Genomic DNA, 19,314 nt, shown 5'->3' with positions numbered 1-19,314 from the left:
TTCCTAGTTCCCTCTCGTCCTTGGCTACCCCTGGTTTCACAGCCATAACCCTCACATCGACTGGTCTGTGGGCACTGTCAAGCAGTGGGGCCCTACGTGCCAAGCCGCTTGTATCTTCCCGAGTTCCCCGAGTTCTCCTCCCGAGTCTATAGAATCCATCGACCTGTCCCGAGTTCCCGAGTGTTACCATGACCTCAAACTGGTATTTAGCAAACAGAGGGACACCATGCTACCACCCCATAGACCTTACAATTGCCCCATCGACCTGTTTCTGGGCACCTGCCCACCCAGGGGTCGGATCTTTTCCCTATCTCCTCCCGAACGAGCTGCTATGGATACCTACATCAAGGACGCTCTGGCAGCAGGCCTCATTCATCCGTCCACCTCGCCCGCGGGAGCAGGGTTTTTCTTTGTGGCCAAAGAAGACGGTGGTTTACGACCTTGCATCGACTACCGGGGACTCAATGCCATAACCGTCCGTAACCGCTGCCCGCTACCCCTTATGGCCACAGCATTTGAGCTGCTCCTGGAAGCAGTTGTCCTCACTAAGCTTGACCTGCGGAACGCATACCATCTTGTGCGGGTCAGACACGGTGACGAGTGGAAGACCGCTTTCTACACGCCTACTGGTCACTACGAATACTTGGTGATGCCCTTCGGCCTGACCAACGCCCCGGCTGTGTTCCAAGCGCTCATAAACAATGTCCTTAGGGATATGCTTAACATCTTCGTGTTCGTTTACTTGGATGACATCCTCATCTTTTCGGGCTCCCTTCATGAACACACAAAGCATGTCAGACAAGTACTCAAATGCCTCCTAGACAGCCATTTGTACGTTAATTCATCCTACTTGAGACGCAGACGTCCCAACTAGAGCTCTGGAAATGCAAATGGGCTATGCTAAACGCTAATAGTATTAGTTAAAACGCAAACGTTCATTAAAATACACATGCTTGGTATTGAATTAAAGCTACACTCGTTGTGAATCCAGGCACCAAGTCAGATTTTTAAAATGCTTTTCGGCGAAAGCATGAGAAGCTATTATCTGATAGCATGTAACACCCCAAAAGACCCGTAGGGGATGTAAACAAAATAATTAGCATAGTCGGCGCTACACAAACCGCACAATAAAATATAAAACATTCATTACCTTTGACCATCTTCTTTGTTGGCATTCCTTGATGTCCCATAATCAATACTGGGTCTTTTTTCGATTAAATTGGTCCATATATAGCCTAGATATCGATCTATGAAAACTGTGTGATAAACGGAAAAAAATAGTGTTTCATAACGTAACGTCATTTTTTAAAAGTTAAAAAGTCGACGATAAACTTTCACAAAACACTTCGAAATACCTTTCTAATGCAACTTTAGGTATTACTACACGTTAATAAGCTATAAAAATCATCAGGAGGCGATGTAAATTCGATAGCTGGTCGTCTGGAAAAAATGTCCGGAAAAACACCGAGCCAATGCATCAAGTTGGTGGTCGGAGGGAATCGGTTCCCTTTGGTCGGATCTACCAAGAATCAAATCAGAATCAAATGAGAAGACCCTATACATCCTGTGGAAGCTGTAGGTACTGCAACCTCGGCCTCATTTAATACGGTTCACCTTTAACAATGGGTTGAAGTGGCGCATGGATATTTTTTTCCATCTCCAGTGATCAGATTTTCCTGCGCTTTTCGATGAAACAGACGTTCTGTTATAGTCACAGCCGTGATTTAACCAGTTTTAGAAACGTTAGAGTGTTTTCTATACACACATACTAATCATATGCATATACTATATTCCTGGCATGTGTAGCAGGACACCAAAATGTTGTGCGATTTTTAACAGAATGTTCGAAAAAGTAGGGGGTCGCTTAAGAGGTTTTAAGCCGGAAAAATGTGAATTCCATTCCTCCCGAGTACAATTCCTGGGATTTGTAGTGGATCCCAGTCGAGTCCAAATGGACTCCAGGAAGGTAGGGGCGGCAGCGGATTGGCCCACCCCCAAGTCCGTTAAGGAAGTTCAGCGTTTCCTGGGCTTCACAAACTTTTACCGCAAGTTCCTCAAGAACTTCAGCTTGGTGGCAGCCCCTCTTTCAGCTTTAACCAAGGGTGGCAACGCAAGGTTTCTGTGGGGACAATAAGCTGAAGACGGCCTTCCAAGAACTCAAGCAGCGCATCCTTTCTGCTCCCATCCTGACACTCCGACTGCGGATGGACCTTTTGTGGTGGAGGTAGACGCATCAGAGGTTGGTGTTGGTGCTGTCCTGTCTCAGAGGGGTGAAGACAAGAAGCTCCAACCTTGCGCCTTCTTCTCACACCGGCTTACCCCGGCCGAGAGGAACTACGATGTGGGGGATCGTGAACTCCTAGCGGTTAAGATGGCATTGAAGGAATGGAGACACTGGCTCGAGGGGGCTTCTCAACCGTTTCAAGTGCTTACGGACTACAAAAATCTGGAGTATATCCAGCAGGCGAAGCGGTTGAACTCCAGACAAGCTCGATGGTCTCTTTTCTTCAATCGATTCCAGTTTATCCTCACCTATCGGCCAGGGTCGAAGAATCTCAAACCGGACGCCTTGTCCCGAGTCTACGCTCCTGCCATTCGAGAAGATACTGACATGCCTGTCCTTCCTGCCGCTAAGATCGTGGCCCCGATCTCGTGGCAAGTTGAGGATACCGTGAGACGAGCTCAAGCTATCGAACCGGGTCCGAAAGGAGGTCCTGTCAATCGGTTGTTTGTCCCCAACGCAGCGAGGACTCAGGTCCTTCTGTGGGGGCACTCCTCTCGCCTCACCTGTCACCCGGGCATAGGTCGCACCTTGGAGTTCATCCAGCGAAAGTTCTGGTGGCCCACCATAAAAGACGACTTGCCACTTTTGTCAAGGCCTGTCCCGTGTGCTGCCAGGGCAAATCTTCTCACTTCCGCCCTGAAGGACTCCTTCACCCTTTACCTGTTCCCCACCGACCCTGGTCCCATATCTCGTTGGACTTTATTACTGGCCTACCTCCGTCCCATGGTAATACTACTATCCTAGTCATCATCGACAGGTTTTCTAAGGTGGCCAGGTTCGTCCCCTTGACTAAGTTACCTTCTGCCAAGGAAACGGCTGAGTTGGCAATTAACCATGTGTTCCGAGTTTCCGACAGAGGTCCCCAGTTCGCCTCAAGGTTTTGGAAGGCCTTCTGCCAACTCATTGGGGCCACTGCCAGTCTATCTTCAGGGTACCACCCGGAGTCCAAAGGCCAAACCGAGAGGATGAATCAAGAGCTGGAAACCGCCCTCAGATGTATGGCCTCCAACAACCCATCGACATGGTCGTCCTTCATTGTCTGGGCCGAGTACGCGCACAACACCTTACGCTCCTCCTCCACTGGTATGTCTCCGCTCGAGAGTCTGTTTGGCTATGCCCCTCCATTGTTCCTGGACCAGGAGGCAGAAGTCGGAGTGCCTCCAGCCTTGAAGTTCATCAGACGCTGTCGGCTTACGTGGAGGAAGACCCGTCTTAATCTTCTGCGTGCCTCACAGCGGTACCAACGACAAGCCAACAAATGTCGCCGTCCCGGGCCTATCCTGCACCCCGGCCAGAGCGTCTGGCTTTCCACAAAAATCTTACCGCTACAGGTGGAATCTCGCAAGCTGTCCCAGAAATACATTGGTCCCTTTAAGGTTGCCAGGAGAGTGAACCCCGGGAGTTAATCCCATATTTCACATTTCCTTATTAAAACCTGTTGTTTTTTCTCCCCTTGTCCCGGCAGGCAGACCTCCCCCTCCGCCCCGTGTCATCGGAGGCCTGCCGGCTTATAAGGTCCATCGGATACTGGATTCCCACCGGGTGCAGCGGTCCTGGCAGTATCTGGTGGACTGGGAAGGCTACAGTCCCGAGGAGCGCTCCTGGGTTCCTGCCAAAGACATAATGGGCTCTGACCTCATTCGACAGTTCAGGGCCCTCCACCCCGAGAAAGCTGGTAGGAACGTCAGGAGCCGTTCCTAGGGGGGGATTCTGTCAGAATTTGGCCAGGATTGTTCCGGTTTTGGCCACTAGATGCCCCCATTGTGCTTTTTTGACCCTTTTGCTTTCCCTTGTTTCCAGTTATTATTTGCACCTGTGCCTCGTTTCCCTTGAATGTATTTAAACCCTTAGTTTTCCTCAGTTCTTTGCTCTGTGTTTGAATGTTAGCACCCAGCCCCAGCGATGCTGTGAACATTTGTTACTCCAGTTGGACTCTCTTGTGGTACTCTGTTTTTATTCTTGATTATTTATTTTTGATTATCTTTTGAGGCTTTTTTCCTGCTGTACCTACCACCTTGTGGATTTTCCTTTTCACTTGGAGGATGACCTTTTTCTCTTGGAATTACTTTTGACGTTGTGGATTTAGATTTTTGCATGAAGTACTTTCCTTTTTACTTTATTAAAACATCGTCTCAAGTACTGCTGTGTCTGCCTCATCTTCTGGGTTCTGCAGACTATTAGTGGCTCAGTTTGCTAAGTGACTGTTTCTCACACCGGAGACCCGAGTTCGTAACCGGGTCCTGACATGTGTGAAAACATTTGACTGGTACTGTATATCTTAAGTGGTCCCATTTTCATGAATTTGATGGTAAGCTTGACTCCCATTCAAAAACAATACGGGACTTGCACCAGGAAGTAGGTGGGACTTTCATAGGGTATTGGAAGGCTTGGTGAAGCTGTTACCATGCTTCACCTATCCAGTCCCTTCAGATATGCAAATGTTTTCAGTCTGACTTTAAATCATATTTTTGACAGATGTTATGTTGATTGTGTCTGAATGAAAATATTCAGGAAAGTATCGATCTGCATGTTACCCACGTATCAATTGTTCACCACTCTGTCTTTCGATATCTTCAATGCAAGTAGGTTTTTGTCTCATCCTGAGATATCATGTTCACTTGCCAACACCCAATCAGGAAATTAAACCTTGAGTTCAGAGGCATTTTTTATAGCACTTACCACTGTAGAGAACAACTGTTTTCCTGGAGCTGAGCCCTACTCTTGTGATGCATTGTTCTAAAATTTTATTCATCAGCAGAGTGGGTAGGGCAATGACTCACTATGCTATGCCTGGTTTTGGTATGGTGCACATAGTAAGCATAACTCTGTAATTTCATAGTCTATGGCCTTATGTCCCACCTGGGACAAAGTGGAATCTGTAAGTATAGTAAATCACAGTATACAGTATGATGATGATGATGTAGTGGAGGGGTTGATGGGTAGAGGTAAGATGCCTGCCATGTACCAACTGTATGGACACACAAACCCCCAAAGTTGAAATAACAAAAATACAAAGAATTTCATTAAATTAAAGATAATTAATCACATTTTTGAGAGATCACAATAAAGTTCAAGCCTTTAAAAATAAGAACACCTCAGTCCCCCTTTATTACACAGGTCAGTTGGATACAGTAGGAGATGGCAAATACTGAAGAATGGAATCTCTTGATTCCATTCATTTTTCCAGAGCTCTGTGTGCGTGTGTGCGTGTGTGTGTGTGTGTGTGTGTGTGTGAATGCATTAATTTGTTGATAAGTGTATGTTTTGCAACTATTGCAGGCCTCTGTTTCTTTTCTCTTTGTAAACCTGGTTCAGCCTGTTAAGGAGGAGTGGTGTGTACTTCTCTTATTCATGACCTCTCACTCTCTTCGCAAGTTTCGGTTGTCACCAGCCCTGCAAATGTGTATGACATGTCCCTCTCCCTGTGAAATGGTTCAGGGTGGGGGTTGGGGTGGCACTGAGGAGCAGGTCTAGGTGTAGCCTAACCTGTTCTCCAGCTCAGGTGGTGGTCAGAGAAGGCATTTAACTGACAGATCCTCTTAAATTGACAGAACAGCTGAGGTACAGAGGAGACAACATTGCCTGGGCTTTTGGAGGACTCTAAGACGTTGACAAGGTGAGTCCTTTCCATCCTATGCCCTAATCCCAGCGAAACCCCAGCATACAAAGATGAGCTTTATAAGCCTTCTGTTGCCATTAGAATGTGATATTTAACATTGTCGTTCGTGCTGATGGTACAATGGGAACTTTGTTGGGAACTCAGTTTAGTGATATTGTATGTAGAGTACAGAGGCCTAACAGTTGTTCATCATGCTGTGTTGAAACTAGTAATGGATTTATAGTTTCTGCAATTTTATGAAATTCTTTTAGTTTTATATTTGAAATGTTTTGCTAAACAGATTAAATGGTCCCTCATGAAATTGTCTTGACTTAAATGTAAATGAGCAGGTGAAGGTAGCAAATCATTTGATTCGTGTGCCCCTACGACTTGATTTGTGTGATATCGAAATTTGTGGGTGGATGTAGGGTCATATTCCAGTAATGTATTTTGCCACATGGATTATTGTTGTTGGCTGATTGTTAATGAACTTGGCGTCACCCTGAAAGATTGTTTGTCAAAATACCTTGCCCAGAACTGTAGATTGATCAATGATTGGTGAAGTGGATTTTGCTAGTGTGGTACTATTCATCAAACATATAGGGATGGTTTTCCAGATGCACATTAAGCCTAGTCCTGGAATAGAATTCTCCATTGAGATTCTCCAGTTGAGCACGCTTTTTAGTCCAAGCTTAATCTATGTCATGGAAACATGTGTATTGTGTCTTTTATAGTACCCTTGTTACTTAATATCTCTGAGGTGTTGCTGTTGCATTTTGTTCTTCATAGTGGTGAGATGAGAATGAAGCCACCATAACATGATGAAAAGGTATACAGCATTTCAATCATTGTCTCATAGAACTCATTTGACATATTTAATGTGTTGCATACCAAGCCAAGCCATTCATGCTGTATTTTTGCTGGTCTATGAAGCCACAATTATATACCCAAAATTAAAGTTGTAACCAAACTTATGTGGCTTCATGTTTTACATTTTCACAGAATGCATTTGTGGTGGTGTAATAATGTATTGTTTTGAAGCCAATATCATGACACTCATAATTCCACTTACACCATTCTTTCTGACATGCTGCCCACCCAAACCCTCATTATCACAATGCAGGTGAATGTATTGACATTCATTGAGAGTAGTGTGTGTGGCAGTGTGTGGCTGTGGTAGTAGGTATGGCATGTAAGCTAGCATGTGTCTCAACCAACTGGTTTGCAATACATTCCCCTGAGCGTCCTGGCACGGGGCCATGCCTTGGATTCCTGAGGCGTGAGGCTGTAGGTGGGTGTCGCTGTCACTCTGTCAGTCTGGCAGCAATAAATTAAAGGCAGAGAGCTTTGACAAGCTTTAGCGTGGATATGAAGTATTATTGTCATTATAAACATTAAGAACACCTTCCTAATATTGTGTTACACCCCCCTTGCCCTGAGAACAGCATCAATTTGTCAGGGCATGGACTTTACAAGGTGTCGAAAGCACTCCACAGGGATGCTGACCCATCTTCACCCCAATGCTTCTTACAGTTGGTTCAAGTTGTCTGGATGTCCTTTGGGTGATGTGCCATTCTTGATACACACAGTAAACTGTTGAGCATGAAAAACCCAGCAGCGCTGCAGTTCTTCACACAAGCTGGTGCGCCTGGCACCTACTACCATACCCCGTTCAACGGCACTTACATGTTTTGTCTTGCACACATACATAATCCATGTCTCAATTGTCTCAAGGCTTAGAAGTCTTTCTTTAGCCGGTCTCCTCCCCTTCATCTACACCGACTGAAGTGGATTTAACAAGTGACATCAATAAGGGATCATAGCTTTCACCTGGTCAGTCTGTCATGGTAAGAGCAGGTGTTCATAATATTTTGTATACGTAGTGTATAGTATAGTCCGGCTATTCCCAAACTGAGGTATGCGTGCAATGCCGTTGGGGGTACTGCCCCCTTACCCGTGAAAGCACCGAACAACAGACAGGGACGTTGGACAATCGAAGAGGCGCAAATATGATGAGAACTACATTGATTTGGGGTTCACTTATATTGGGAGTAGTGCCTTTCCTCAGCCATAGTGTGTTATATGTGCAAAAGTACAATCTCACAACTCGGTGAAACCTTCACTCTTGTGCAGACATTTAGAAACTAATCATGACAATTTGAAAAATAAGCCATGGGAGTTTTTTGAGCGAGAATTAAGACAACTTTCAAGTAGTAAGACATGTAAAAAAGCAACAGATACCATTAATAAGAAGGGGCTAGAAGCGTCTTACATGGTGAGCTACCGACTGGCTTGGACAGGCAAGCCTCATTCTATTGTGGAGGACTTAATTCTTCCTGCTGCCACGGATATGGCTGGGACAATACTGGGGGAAAAGGCCAAAAAAACGATGTCTTCATCAAACACTGTTTCACGATGCATCAGTGACATGGCAGGATATGTTTTAAAACAATTACTGCTTTGCATACAAGCCAGTGAATTCTATGCGTTACAGCTGGATGAGTCAACAAACGTGGGGGCCCTGGCAAAGCTCCTGGTGTATGTCCGTTACGTTTATGAGGAGTCAATTAAGGAAGACATCCTCTTCTGCACACCACTGGAAACCAGGACAAGAGGAGAGGATATTTTTAAAGTACTGGATAGCTTTGTGACATCAAATGGACTTTGGTGGTCAAGATGCGTTGGTATCTGTACTGATGGTGCAAAATCCATGACAGGGAGACATGGTGGAGTGGTAACGAGCGTGCAAGCAGTTGCTCCCGACGCCACTTGGGTACACTGCAGCATCCACCAAGAGGCTTTTGCTGCCAAGGGAATGCCTGGCAGCTTGAAAGACGTTTTGGACACTACAGTGAAAATGGTTAACTTTGTTAAAGCAAGCCCTTGAACTCTTGTGTATTTTCTGCATTGTGCAATGATATGGGCAGTGACAATGTAACGCTTTTACAACATACAGAAGTGCGCTGGTTATTAAGGGACAAAGTATTGACACGTTTTTTTAAATTGGGAGACGAGCTTAAAGTTTTCTGACCATAATTTTCACTTGTCTGACTGCTTACATGATGACAAGTTTCTCACACGACTGGCCTATCTGGGTGATGTTTTTTCTCACCTGAATGATCTGAATCTAGGATTACAGGGACTCTCCGCAACTATATTCAATGTTCGGGACAAAATTCTGGCTATGATTAAGAAGTTGGAGCTCTTCTCTGTCTGCCTTAACAAGGACAACACACAGGTCTTTCCTTCATTGTATGATTTTCTGTGTGCAAATGATCAAGCTTACGGACAATGTCAAATGTGATATAGCGAAGCACCTGAGTGAGCTATGTGAGAGTGGATTCTCAGCCCTCACTAGCATGAAAACTAAGTACATGCACAGACTGTGTGTGGAAAATGATTTAAGACTGAGACTCTCTCCAATATAACCCAACACTGCAGAGTTATGTGTATCCTTTCAAGCACACCCTTCTCATTAACCTGTGGTGAGTTATTCACAATTGTTGATGAACAAATAAGGTTTGTATACGAGCTCTTTGTCACCTCCCACGAGCCGGGTTGTGACAAAAACTCACACTCGTTCTTATGTTTAAAAATGTATCGTATAGTGTGTGTGTGGCAAGCTTACAGTGATGGCAAAAAACAACATTTTAGAGTGTGCTGACCCTGGTGCTTAGAGGGGGTATGCAGCTGGAGGTTGAATGTTTGAAGGGGTACGGGACTATACAAGTTTGGGAACCACTGTATTGGAGAATTTGGCTGTACATCCAACCGGCCTCACAACCGCAGATCACGTGTTACCACGCCAGCCCAGGATCTCCACATCCGGTGTCTTCACCTACGGGATCTGGAGGTTGAATGTTTGAAGGGGTACGGGATGATAACAAGTTTGGGAACCACTGGTATAGTCCAATTTCTATTTTGGTTGGTTGTTGCATGTTATGATATGATAACTCCAGTATTGATGCGAGAATGTAGTAATAATGTAATATGTAGTATTGTTTAGAATGATAGTCGTCTTCCCCTTTATTGAAATGAGTGGCATTCCTAGGCCATAACGCATCTTTTGTGTGATGAATTGTTTATCATTTTATATGAGTGGAGTTAGGGGTCTTGAGATGTAGCAAAGGTCTAGGAAAGACTATTCAGTTGTAAGTCTGACCAGAGAGATGCATTAACTCGGTTCTAAAGTGTTGTCACCTGCATAAAAAGTAGTTTTACTTCAAAGAAGTGGTATGCGTTTGTGTGTGTGCACGCATGTACATGCATGTGTGGATGTTTCACCCAATGGGCTCGGAGAGGATGTGGTTTCCTGCTAGCTACACCTCTAAAAAGTTGCACCAGTTATATCAACACATACAGATATTATTATAATGTGAGGAAGTTTTGTAATTATACTGAACAAAAAATAAAATAAAAGGCCACTAAAATGTGCACAGATGTCTCAAGTTTTGAGGGAGCATGCAATTGGCATATTGACTGCAGGAATGTCCACCGGAGCTGTTGGCAGATAATTTAATGTTCATTTCTCTACAATAAGCCTCCTCCAATGTCATTTTAGAGAATTTGGCAGTACGTCCAACAGGCCACACAATAGCAGACCATGTGTAACCAAGCCAGCCCAGGACCAACACATCCAGCTTCTTCACCTGCTGGATCATCTGAGACCAGCCACCCAGACAGCTGATTAAACTGTGGGTTTGCACAACCGAATAATTGCTGCACAAACTGTCAGAAACCGCCTCAGGGAAGCTCATCTGCATGCCCGTTGTCCTCACCAGGGTCTTGACCTGACTGCAGTTTGGCGTCGTAACTGACTTCAGTAGGCAAATTCTCACCTTTGATGACCACTGGCATGCTAGAGAAGTGTGCTCTTCACGGATGAATCCCGGTTTCAACACTCCCGGGCAGATGGCAGACAGCGTGTGGGCGAGCGGGTTGCTGATGTCAACATTGTGAACAGAATGCCCCGTGGTGGTGGTGGTGGTGGTGGGGTTATGGTATGGGCAGCCACAATCAACAGCCTGATCAACTCTATGCGAAGGAGCTATGTCACGCTGCATGATGGCAAATGGTGGTCACACCAGATACTGACTGGTTTTCTGATCCACGCCACTATCTTTGAAGAATTGATGCATATCTGTATTCCCAGTCATGTGAAATCCATAGATTAGGGCCTAATGAATTTACTGTAACTATAACTCAAAATCTTTGAAACTGTTGCATTTTGTGTTTATAAATTTGTTCAGAGTAGTAACTACAACAATTCCACATTTTCATTGTAGAACGGTACCCTACTAAAAAAAAAGTTGAAAATATTACATTGAAATAGATTTTTCATTATTCTGTCACAAAATCATAGGAGAAAATTGTCCTTGAAGATGTTTCAATGTCCATTTTAATGTAGTGCAAGATAAAACCCTGTAAGATTGTTCTATATCTGCTTCCACATTATTAACTGCACCTCACTACTTTTTTGTTTTTACAGGTTATAGTGAACATTTTTCTTGATATGCTGCTGTAAATATACTTCAGAAATCATGGTGAGTGAAATACTTTATTTATACAGTTTCCTGACATTTCATAACCTTTCATGCTTCCCATTAAAGAGGCAATCTGCGATTGGTATATCCATTTTTTAAAACTTTTAAATGAATTATACCCATTGATTCATGAAGAATCTAACTTAAAAAGCTTCATTACCTTAGTTCTACTGTCATACCCCATCGGAACCCAAAATATGTACACGTATTTTGCTACATTGTTAGTAAACAATTGATTTATAAACCAACACTAGCTTCCAACCATGTTAAAACTATTTCCTTTTATATCATGGTTGGTCTGTCCTTGCATCCATTGCTCTGTCAATGAATTTGAGAGTGGTTTCATTTCTCTAGCCTCACCCCTCAACTTTTTTACAAAAACAGTGTTTGAAATGCAGATTTTCCCTTTAAAAGAACAGAAGCATTGAGGAAGTATGTTCTCCTAAAAACAAGCTATCTATCCTGTTGGAAATCAGATCCTAAAACCATGCAAATATTTTGTCTTACCAGAGTCTTTGAATACTGCTCACATACTAATGTAACTGTTACAAAAAGTTGATGCTTAAACTTCATGATAGTGACTACAATTGATTTGATTGAATTGTATTTCACTGTTGACATCTTAGAATGGGGAAAGTCAGCAAAGACGTTATTCCGAAAGCTTGGTCCTGGAGGATGCAGACAGAGGAGGAGTTGTCATCACTGGAATCACAGACCCTAGAGTCACTAATAAGAGTGGCTTGAAAGAAGGTAGTGGCACAGATCAGTTAATTTCTACAACAACAAAAAACATTCTTAATTATAAAATGTAAAGCATATGTACGTTTTGTTATTGGTTGTACATACAGTTAGGCAAAAAAGTATTTAGTCAGCCACCAATTGTGCAAGTTCTCCCACTTAAAAAGATGAGAGAGACCTGTAATTTTCCTCATAGGTACACTTCAACTATGACAGACAAAATGAGAAAAAAAAATCCAGAAAAATCACATTGTAGGATTTTTAATGAATTTATTTGCAAATTATGGTGGAAAATAAGTATTTGGTCACCTACAAACAAGCAAGATTTCTGTCTCTCACAGACCTGTAACTTCTTCTTTAAGAGGCTCCTCTGTCCTCCACTCATTACCTGTATTAATGGCACCTGTTTGAACTTGTTATTAGTATAAAAGACACCTGTCCACAACCTCAAACAGTCACACTCCAAACTCCACTATGGCCAAGACCAAAGAGCTGTCAAAGGACACCAGAAACAAAATTGTAGACCTGCACCAGGCTGGGAAGACTGAATCTGCAATAGGTAAGCAGCTTGGTTTGAAGAAATCAACTGTGGGAGCAATTCTTAGGAAATGGAAGACATACAAGACCACTGATAATCTCCCTCGATCTGGGGCTCCATGCAAGATCTCACCCCGTGGGGTCAAAATGATCACAAGTGAACGGTGAGCAAAAATCCCAGAACCACACGGGGGGACCTAGTGAATGACCTGCAGAGAGCTGGGACCAAAGTAACAAAGCCTACCATCAGTAACACACTACGCCGCCAGGGACTCAAATCCTGCAGTGCCAGACGTGTCCCCCTGCTTAAGCCAGTACATGTCCAGGCCCGTCTGAAGTTTGCTAGAGAGCATTTGGATGATCCAGAAGAAGATTGGGAGAATGTCATATGGTCAGATGAAACCAAAATATAACTTTTTAGTAAAAACTCAACTCGTCGTGTTTGGAGGACAAAGAATGCTGAGTTGCATCCAAAGAACACCATACCTACTGTGAAGCACGGGGGTGGAAACATCACGCTTTGGGGCTGTTTTTCTACAAAGGGACCAGGACGACTGATCCGTGTAAAGGAAAGAATGAATGGGGCCATGTATCGTGAGATTTTGAGTGAAAACCTCCTTCCATCAGCAAGGGCATTGAAGATGAAACGTGGCTGGGTCTTTCAGCATGACAATGATCCCAAACACACCGCCCGGGCAACAAATGAGTGGCTTCGTAAGAAGCATTTCAAGGTCCTGGAGTGGCCTAGCCAGTCTCCAGATCTCAACCCAATAGAAAATCTTTGGAGGGAGTTGAAAGTCCATGTTGCCCAGCAGCAGCCCCAAAACATCACTGCTCTAGAGGAGATCTGCATGGAGGAATGGGCCAAAATACCAGCAACAGTGTGTGAAAACCTTGTGAAGACTTACAGAAAACGTTTGACCTCTGTCATTGCCAACAAAGGGTATATAACAAAGTATTGAGAAACTTTTTATTGACCAAATACTTATTTTCCACCATAATTTGCAAATAAATGTATTTAAAATCCTACATGTAATTTTTTTGATTTTTTTCTCTCATTTTGTCTGTCATAGTTGAAGTGTACCTATGATGAAAATTACAGGCCTCTCTCATCTTTTTAAGTAAGAGAACTTGCACAATTGGTGGCTGACTAAATACTTTTTTGTGCCCCACTGTATAAGAAAACCCTTTTAAACCTTCCATTTCTTCTACTGTTTTAGGCGATGAGATTGTCGCTGCCACCATACATCTTAACCACCTTAATAAAGATGACCTGATGAAAATACTTAAGATCATGGAGCCTTATGAAGACAACATGAGTTTTGTGACAAAGCCGGATCTGAATGCCAGCGTCAGTCTCAGCTCACTGGACAGTGGTCTCAAAAGTCCCGGGGATGTACGTTTCAGAATCAGATTTACTTCATGATTTATGTCAGCAGTCATTACACTATGCTCAAGGTTCTTTTTAATTTCTGAACAATTATATTAATAATGTATTATGGATCAATACCTTAGTATTTGTCCATTGACTACCACTTAATTGCTATTTGATTGTCTACAGATGCTCAAAGATACCTACAGCAGAATGCAGCGAGCAGTTGAGGCACCATCTATTGAGGTTAATGGCCTCAATGGACAATTAAATGCAGAAGGCTGGTTGAAGAATGAAATAAATGGTCCCACTTTGAATGGGGTATTGCCCAATGTGACATTGGACACACCTGGACCTGATGGAGGTGCAAAGTTCCCCACCATTGGAATGTCTGGGCCAGGAATGAAAGGAGCAGATCAGGAGGGCACCCTCACACATCCTAAAGTCAGTCTATCAACACCAGAGTTCAGCACTCCAGATGTTTCACTTGACTTGGAGAAACCTGAGGTTAAGACAAGTGGATTGATGTACAAGCCTCCAAAATTCAAAATGCCTCACTTCAAACTACCACACGTAAAAGCCAACGCGCCAAAGGGAGATGTGAATGTATCAGCAGATTTAGAAGGCCCTGGTTTCAGTGGAGAGCTAGAGACACGAGACCTGAACCTCTCAACCCCTGATGTGGAAATCAAACACCCAGATTTGAATGGGCCAAATGCTGTCTTGAAAGCTCCAGCTGTTGACATAGAGGCTCCTTCTGGCAAATTCAAATGGCTTACTCTCACAAAGCCCAAGTTTGGATTATCTGGACCAATAATGAAGGGACATGAAGTGGACATAGATGCTGACCTGTCTGCACCTGACATTAATCTCTCCACTCTAAACATTGATGGAGAGATAAGCGCATCAGATGTAGACTTGAGTATACCAGAAGCTGAGGTAGATCTGCAAGCTCCAGATATCGACATTGAGGCTCTCTCAAGTAAATTTAAATGGCCTCATTTAAATAAACACAAATTTGGTCTTCATGGGCCCAAAGTCAACTCCCCTGGTGTGGATGTTAAGGCAGATCTGGAGAAACCAACAGTTGATCTTTCTGTCCCAAAGGTTGAGGCTGAAATGAGCAACCCAGATTTAGAACTGAATTTACCCAAAGCAGACCTCAGCAGCCCTGAGGTAGATGTGAAAGCCCATGTTGTTGATATTCATCCTCCCACTGGGAAACTTAAGTTCCCAACACTCAAAAAGCCCAATTTCAGGCTCTCTGGACCAAATATAAAAGCTCCAGACATTGATGTTGATGCAGATCTGAAGGCACCTGACCTCAGTCTCTCTGTCCCTGAAGTTGAGGCAGGGCTTAACATGCCTGATTTGCACACCAATTTGCCAAATGCAGATATCAAAGGCCCTGAAGTAGACCTGAACGCATCAGAAGTGGACATTGAGCCCGTTTCAGGGAAATTAAAATGGTTTACTCTAAAAAAAACAAAGTTTGGTCTCTCTGGACCCAAGGTTAAGGGTCTCGAAGAATTGAATCTCGCCCCTCCAAACGTTGGAGAAATAAATGCACCAGATGTAGATCTTATTTTACCCAAATCTGACCTGGATGGCCCAGAGGTAGATGTTGACACTGATGCCCATTCTGGAAAATTCAAGTGGTTCAACCTAAAGAAGCCCACAGCTGATTTGAAAGGTCCAGATGTAGATCTTCAAGCACCAGAGGTCGACATTAAGACACCCTCTGGAAAGCAAAGATTTCCAACTTTAAAAATGCCCACAATTAACTGGACTGGACATAAGGTGAAGGGACCAAAGCTTGATGGTGATCTGAAGAGAGCAGAATTGGACCTATCAGCTCCCAAGTTTGATGTGAATTTACCAGGAGCAGATCTCCAAGGCCTTGATCTTAACCTCTCCACACCATCAATTACAGCAGACATTGCTGTTCCAGATGTAGATCTACAGGCACCAGAAGTTAACATTGAGACACCCACTGGAAAGAAACGATTTCCAACTTTAAAAATGCCCAAAATTAACTGGTCTGGACATAAGGTGAAGGGACCAAACCTTGATATTGATGCTGATCTAAAGAAAGCAGATTTGGACCTCTCAGCTCCAGAGGTTGATGTGAATTTACCAGAAGCAGATCTCCAAGGCTCTGATCTCAACCTCTCAGCACCTGCAATTGAAGGAAACATCACTGTTCCAGATATCAATGTCAGTTTGCCTGAAGCTAACCTCAAAGGACCAGATGTAGATTTAGACCTTGATGCTCCCTCTGGAAAATTCAAGTTGCCAAAACTAAAATGGACAAAAATAAGAAAAGTAAAAGGACCAGAACTTGATGTTGATCTTAAGACCCCAGAATTAGCTGTTGATGTTAATTCACTTGAAGCAGATCTGAAAGGGCCTTGTCTCAACTTGAAAACAACAGATCTCAACCTTTCAGCACCAGCAATTGAGGGAGACATTGCTGCTCCAGATTTCAATATCAGTTTGCCTGAAGTTGACCCTGATGCTCCCTCTGGAACATTCAAGTTGCCAAAATACAAACTCCCAAAATTCAGTGTAACAGGGCGAAGAGTTAAAGGACCAAACCTTGATGCTGAGCTAAAGGCCCCAAAATTGGATGTCTCTGTTCCTGATGTGGATGTCAGTTTGCCGACTGCTGACCTCCAAGCCCCTGTAGTTGAGCTGAAAACACCCGACCTGGATCTTTCTGCTCCAAAGATTGAGGGAACCATCGCTGCTCCAGATTTGAGTGTCAGTTTGCCTGAAGCTGACATCAAAGGTCCAGAGGTAGATCTCGACACCCCAGAAGTTGACCTTGATGCTCCCTCTGGAACATTCAAGTTGCCCAAATTCAAACTCCCCAAATCCAGTTTAACAGGACCAAGAGTTAAAGGACCAAACCTTGATGCTGAGCTAAAGGCCCCAAAATTGGATGTCTCTGTTCCTGATGTGGATGTCAGTTTGCAGACAGCTGACCTCCAAACCCCTGTAGTAGAGCTGAAAACACCAGACCTTTCTGCCCCCAAAATCAAGGGATCTATGGCTGCTCCAGATTTGAGGACCAATTTGCCTGAAGCTGGCATTAAAGGTCAAGCGATAGATCTTAAAGCCCCAGAAGTTGATCTTGATGCTCACTCTGGAACATTCAAGTTGCCCAAATTCAAACTCCCCAAATCCAGTTTAACAGGACCAAGAGTTAAAGGACCAAACCTTGATGCTGAGCTAAAGGCCCCAAAATTGGATGTCTCTGTTCCTGATGTGGATGTCAATTTACCAACAGCTGACCTCCAAGCCACTGTAGTAGAGCTGAAAACACCAGATCTCAACCGCTCTGCCCCCAAACTTGATGGTGAAGTGAATGTACCAGAGATTAGAATGAATGTACCCAAAACTGATCTCAAAGGACCTGGACTAGTTCTAAAAGCTCCAGATGTAGACATTGATGCCCCTTCAGGCAAATTCAAATTGCCCCATTTTAAGCTCCCCACATTTGGCCTTTCAGGTTCTGAACTGGAGGGACAAAACCTTGACGCTGAGACACCTGACATTAAAGTTTCAGTTCCCAGAGTTGAGAGTCGACTTGAAGCCCCAAAGGTAGATATAGCTCTACCTCAAGCATACCTCAAGCTATCAGATCCTAATGTTAAAAGTGATATCAGTGCTCCAGATGTAAATCTAAGTTTACCAAAAACGGACCTCTCTGGCCCTGAGGTAGAGTTGAATGGTCCTGATCTAAATCTCTCTACCCCAGGAATTAAAGTAAGTGTCCCAGACATTAAAGGCCCTGGAGCCAAGTTTAAAGCTAAAGATGTTGACATTGAGGCTCCCTCTGAAAAACTGCCACATTTTAAGATGCCAAAGTCTGGTCTCTCGGGGCCTAGAATAAAGGGCACAGAATTTAATGCTAGTGCAAATGTAAATACACCTGATGTGGAAGTTTCAGTCCCCAAAAAGGAGGGAGAGATTAGTACCCCTGAACTGAGTCTCTCTGCTCCTGGCATTGAGGCCAGTGCTGACATGCCAGATTTGGATGTAAATGTACCAGAAGCTGACCTCAAAGTAGATGTTGAGGAAGAGGGAGACACTCACAAAAGTACATTCAAATGGCCATTCAAGTGGCCAAGCTTTAACTTATCTGGCTCAAAAGGTAAAGATCCTGACATGGACGATGAGGAAGAATCAAAGCGTGATCAGGTGGAGGTGCCAATGTTTACATTTCACAGACTGCCACAGAACAACAAGATTGAGAGTGCATTCCAAGATGCTGCCAAGGTCCTTGGTGAGGCGATGGACACGCCAAAGCTTGAAGGAGGCCTTGAAACAGCTGGCGTAGAGGTCAGTATGCCTAAAGTGAACGAAGAACAGAAGGTGACATCACCTTCAGGACATCTTAACATCATGGAGCGGTTGAATAGATTTAAAGCAAAAACACCCACAGCTAATGTCTCCCTACCAGAAGTGAAAGGTGAGCTCCATACCCCTAGCCTTGATGTCAGCTCTACCTCAGACATAGATAGTTCCACTAAGCTTAAAAGAGGGACTTTCAAAGTTACAAAACCTGAATCTGGGATAGGCCTGGAATACCCTGTAGTGGACTCAGAGGGTAACGATAGCATGTCAATAAGCCTCTCCAATATGCTTGGTCTGAATATCAAAGAGCCCGATACAGATTATTGATAGTTTCCAGTCATGTGAACCGTACACTTGGGAAAAACCAACATGATTGTAACTACTTTGTAAATACATCAATTTGTTCATGAGTTGACTCCATTTTAAGGATGTGTTTTGTCTCTATGTACAAACAAAACAGAAACATGTAATTATTTGTTTGTCGATTCTCTGATAACTTAGTTAATCCATATGCTACTACATCTATATTCAAACAGTTGACAGCAAAATGAAGGAAAATATGCTCATTGGCTCTATGTGTACTCAAACGTATTTAAATTATGGTAATGTTTCCCAAATGCTGTTCACTTGGAAGTTTACTTTTAATTTTTTTTTACAAATGCCTCAATATTGTATCTTTCACAATTCAGACATGTTTCACCCATAAAGGAGACAATCTTTATGGAAGCTGTCATCTTCACATTTTAAGTTAAAACAATTGTTGAACAGTGAAATGTAATTCTACTATTAATTTGTTATTTCCTACTCCAATAAACTACAATATGTCTATATGACTCAATTTATTGATGATTGACTATAAATTATACTGTAATTGACTACA

General features: G+C 43.4%; 1 protein-coding gene across 3 annotated transcripts; it reads left to right on the top strand.

Moving 5' to 3' along the window:
* Positions 1-5,728: 5,728 nt before the first annotated feature.
* On the top strand, positions 5,729-19,262 carry si:ch211-125o16.4 (neuroblast differentiation-associated protein AHNAK). Of its 3 annotated transcripts, none has more exons than XM_024424724.2 (6): positions 5,729-5,900; positions 11,371-11,425; positions 12,052-12,175; positions 13,921-14,096; positions 14,262-16,918; positions 17,228-19,262. In XM_024424724.2, exons 2-6 carry the CDS (start codon positions 11,423-11,425, stop codon positions 18,759-18,761), a joined length of 4,494 nt encoding a protein of 1,497 aa, XP_024280492.1. In that variant the 5' UTR covers positions 5,729-5,900; positions 11,371-11,422; the 3' UTR covers positions 18,762-19,262. The 3 variants fall into 3 exon arrangements, with proteins under 3 accessions (XP_024280492.1, XP_042179477.1, XP_024280490.1); XM_042323543.1 differs by adding an exon at positions 6,672-6,711 and having other exon boundaries at positions 5,730-5,900; positions 14,262-19,262; XM_024424722.1 differs by having other exon boundaries at positions 5,730-5,900; positions 14,262-19,262.
* The last annotated feature ends 52 nt before the right edge of the window (positions 19,263-19,314 follow it).

Source organism: Oncorhynchus tshawytscha, linkage group LG06 (assembly GCF_018296145.1).
Source record: "Oncorhynchus tshawytscha isolate Ot180627B linkage group LG06, Otsh_v2.0, whole genome shotgun sequence".
Taxonomy (NCBI): Eukaryota; Metazoa; Chordata; class Actinopteri; order Salmoniformes; family Salmonidae; genus Oncorhynchus; species Oncorhynchus tshawytscha.
This window is presented reverse-complemented; position numbering and strand designations above follow the sequence as displayed.

Excerpts from the sequence above, each read along its gene's own strand:
- si:ch211-125o16.4 (XM_024424722.1), top strand. Across the intron at positions 12,176-13,920 it reads TAAGAGTGGCTTGAAAGAAG|GCGATGAGATTGTCGCTGCC; the intron begins GTAGTGGCACAG and ends CTACTGTTTTAG. Across the intron at positions 14,097-14,261 it reads GTCTCAAAAGTCCCGGGGAT|ATGCTCAAAGATACCTACAG; the intron begins GTACGTTTCAGA and ends GATTGTCTACAG.